General features: G+C 43.7%; 1 protein-coding gene and 1 non-coding gene across 2 annotated transcripts in view; both read right to left on the reverse strand.

Moving 5' to 3' along the window:
- The window catches only part of XBP1 (X-box binding protein 1), a 5,132-nt gene that overhangs the window by 1,677 nt on the left and 228 nt on the right, over positions 1–3,227 (reverse strand). Inside the window, exons 2-5 of the mRNA XM_010828859.1 lie at positions 3,187–3,227; positions 2,046–2,142; positions 1,132–1,260; positions 3–35 (exon numbers count right to left, since the gene is read on the reverse strand). Of these exons, the coding sequence (XP_010827161.1) occupies positions 3–35; positions 1,132–1,260; positions 2,046–2,142; positions 3,187–3,227 (300 nt within the window). The remainder of the gene's footprint in view (positions 1–2; positions 36–1,131; positions 1,261–2,045; positions 2,143–3,186) is intronic.
- TRNAG-CCC lies at positions 200–271 on the reverse strand. The gene has a single exon. It is a non-coding gene; the product is annotated as a tRNA-Gly (tRNA).

Below are 3,227 nucleotides of genomic sequence, written 5' to 3' on the forward strand. Positions count from 1 at the left end.
GCGGCGGCCCCGGCCACCAGCCCCGCTCCATTCCCCTGGAAGGAAAGATCAGTCACTGAACAGCTCCAACAGCTGGGTGTCCCCAGGGAAATGCTTGCCAGGAGACTGATTCTCAACTTTTAAGAAAGCTAAAAAAACTTTTTTAAAATTCATTTATTTTGGCTGTGCTGGGTCTGACTTGACAGCATGTGGGATCTAGTTCCCTGACCAGGGATCAAACCTGGGCCCCTGCATTGGGAGCACAGAGTCTTAGCCACTGGACCACCAGGGAAGTCCCTAGAAAATTATTCTTTAGAGCTGAAATCTTTCCCTTACACATCTGGTATTTCCATTTTTTTGAGTCTTCCTTGAAGAAAAGAAAAGAGAGGTAAGGCTAACTTCTTTTTATTTTCTGTACGATGAAATGTTTTTCTTCCCCAAGCTAAGATTCAGGCAGGACTATTATTCTTAATTATTATCTTATTTATATTCTCAATAAGAGTAACATCCCTAGTAATAAAGTTCTGTAGTGAATTGAGGCCCATAATATTTTTGGATAGTGCTGTACTCAGACACTCAGTCGTGTCCAACCTTTTACAACCACATGGACTGTAGCCAGCAGGCTCTTCTATCCATGAAATTTTCCAGGCAAGATACTGGAGTGGAAAGCCCTTTCCTACTCCAGGGAATCTTCCCAACTCAGGGGTCGAACCCATGTTATTATTTTTAAAGTTTGTTCTGAACATTACTTTTAGAGCAGAACTGCCAGTCAACCTTAGACCACATATCTGTTATCACTGGATTTGCCATAAATTAAAACCCACACATCACGCTCCCATCAGAAAGGTATGTCTATCACAAAGAATCCCTTCTCTTATTCATATTCATCAAAGAGCTATTTTAATTTTAGTAGCATTCAAAGTCAGGTTTGACTGCCACTCTTATCCTGGTTCTCCTCAATGCTGGCATTGTAGACACATGTCAGCTACCGGCATTTGTTAGTACTTGCTCTTAAAGAGAGTCGTGTAACTTATTCCAGTTATTAGGACTTAGTACTATTCACTATACCCTTGAAAAATGAATATCCTTAAAGAGGTTATGTCACTTAAAACCAGTTCTTACATATGGCACCAAATAAAGGACATAACTCACCTTGGTCTCTGCTTCCTCTTCAGTCACTAGGGCATCCATTCCCAACCGCTGTCTCAACTCCTGATTCTCAACTACAAGGCCATGAGTTTTCTCTCGTAAAAGCTGATTTTCTAACAAAAGTTTTTGGTTCTGGAAGAAAGTTCAGAAGACACTATTAAAACATCTCATTCTTTCACTTTAAGAGCACACCTGACAGTTTCACTACAGCAGGTTTTCCTTCCTTCTCCTGGATCTTTTGGAAAACTCTACACAGTTGTTCATAGTACGTATCAGAAGGCAAGGTCATAAATATAAAAAATAAGCTATTTAAGAAGTGCCATTACATGAGGGTCACATATAACAAAGTGCCCCCAACTACTGATAGAGACCTCAGCAAAGAGTAACTAGTAGCTTTAATTTAGATGTGATGGTTTAAAAAATCCTATCTTGAACTGGCAGGTAATAATAAAAGTGGTAGTGGTGAGCTGTAAAATTAACACGTTTAAAAAAAAGAACAACACAAATACTCTTTATGTATTCAAGATGTGTAACCGGCAACAATTTAAGTTTAGGTAACAAGTGGGCCCAAGAAGGGGAAGGGAACCGTTGGTGGACTAAATCAGGAAAATTTAAGCAATGATTTCCTATCAGCTTTTACTCATTTCTTAGTACTAGTTGATTAAACATTGTTCTAATGCTGTAATTCACCGACAATCGATTTAGACTGATCTAGCACCAAATACCAGAGGGTCAATCACTTCTGTTCTCATCAAGCTTCACCACTTAACAAACTACCAATCTACCCTAACTTAGACTTGCTTAACTTTTAACAATACATCCAATTGTATTCTAAAGGAGATGAAACAACCAACCATTCACCAGGGAAAGCTACACAATGGATGTAAGATAAAGTGTTTGGCCTTAAGTATTTTTACCTCTTCTTCCAAATCTACCACTTGTTGCTCCAGCTCACTCATTCGAGCTTTCTTCCGGTCTCTGGCAGTCTGAGCTGCTACTCTGTTTTTCAGTTTCCTGAGAAAAGAAAGAGACATACCACACTAAATCATCTCAAACCTTATTTATTTGAAAACTTGGCCAGCTGGTGCTTTCACTTTAATTTACGGTATACAGTAATGGTAAAATACACTTCAGGCTCCTCCCCTCAATAAAAGAAAACCAAAAAAAAAAAAAATCGACCTTCTGTGGATCTAGCTAGCAGTACCTACTTATCCTCCCCCGTATTGCGTCACCCACCTCAGCCTCGTCCCCGCCACAGCACAGGCTGGACACAAATATTACTCATTTTGCATCATAAGATATTTTCCCCTCCCCTTTCTATTTCCCATCGCTTCCTGATTACAGTCCCCTCAAAAAGGATCCAACCAGGACTGATTAAACCTAGCGAAGGCTGCAATCGCGCTACTGCAGCCGATAACGTAACAACCTAACTTCTAAGAGAGAGAGGCTGATGCGACTTTCCTCCTGGTGCTGAAAGCCAAGGCTCATGTCTGGTCCAGGGGGCACTTCATAAATCACAAAAAAGCACACTGATCATAATAACATTTACGAAGGAGTAAGTACTAGGCATTTCTCCACAGCCCCAGAGACCTCGGGAAGTAGATAACCATTTTTAAGGACGCAGAGACTGACTGAGGAGCCTCATAGTGCTTACAGTCCCTTCAACAGCTGGCATTTCAGCTCCGTGAGCCTCCAAAAAAGTAGGTAAACCCATGGCTCCACGTCACAGCCCAAGTTTAGAGAAGCTGAACCAGGGGTCTGTGGTCACACAGCTAAAGGGCCTGGAACACAGGTGCCAGCCTACCCTGCTCTGGTCATCTCTAACGAGACAGAAACGAAAGAAATAAAAAAAGCCTGCGCTGCCCTGGACTCCACCTAGCGCAATGGATCGGCCAGTCCAGACTTCCTGCCCTGCCCCGCCCCGCCCCGCGCCGCGCCGCGCCACGCTGGCAGCGGACCCGCCAGACACCGGCGCCCGAACGCTGCAGGCGGTCAGCGCGACCCCAGGCCCCTGTCCCGCCTTCGATTTCGGTCCCCAAACCCCCGACGCTCGCCCACCTCCGCAGCGCCTTCTCTTCGGGGCTCAGGTGCGTGAGACG

The sequence above is a fragment of the Bison bison genome, unplaced genomic scaffold (assembly GCF_000754665.1).
Source record: "Bison bison bison isolate TAMUID 2011002044 unplaced genomic scaffold, Bison_UMD1.0 scf7180017864495, whole genome shotgun sequence".
NCBI classification, from domain to species: domain Eukaryota; kingdom Metazoa; phylum Chordata; class Mammalia; order Artiodactyla; family Bovidae; genus Bison; species Bison bison.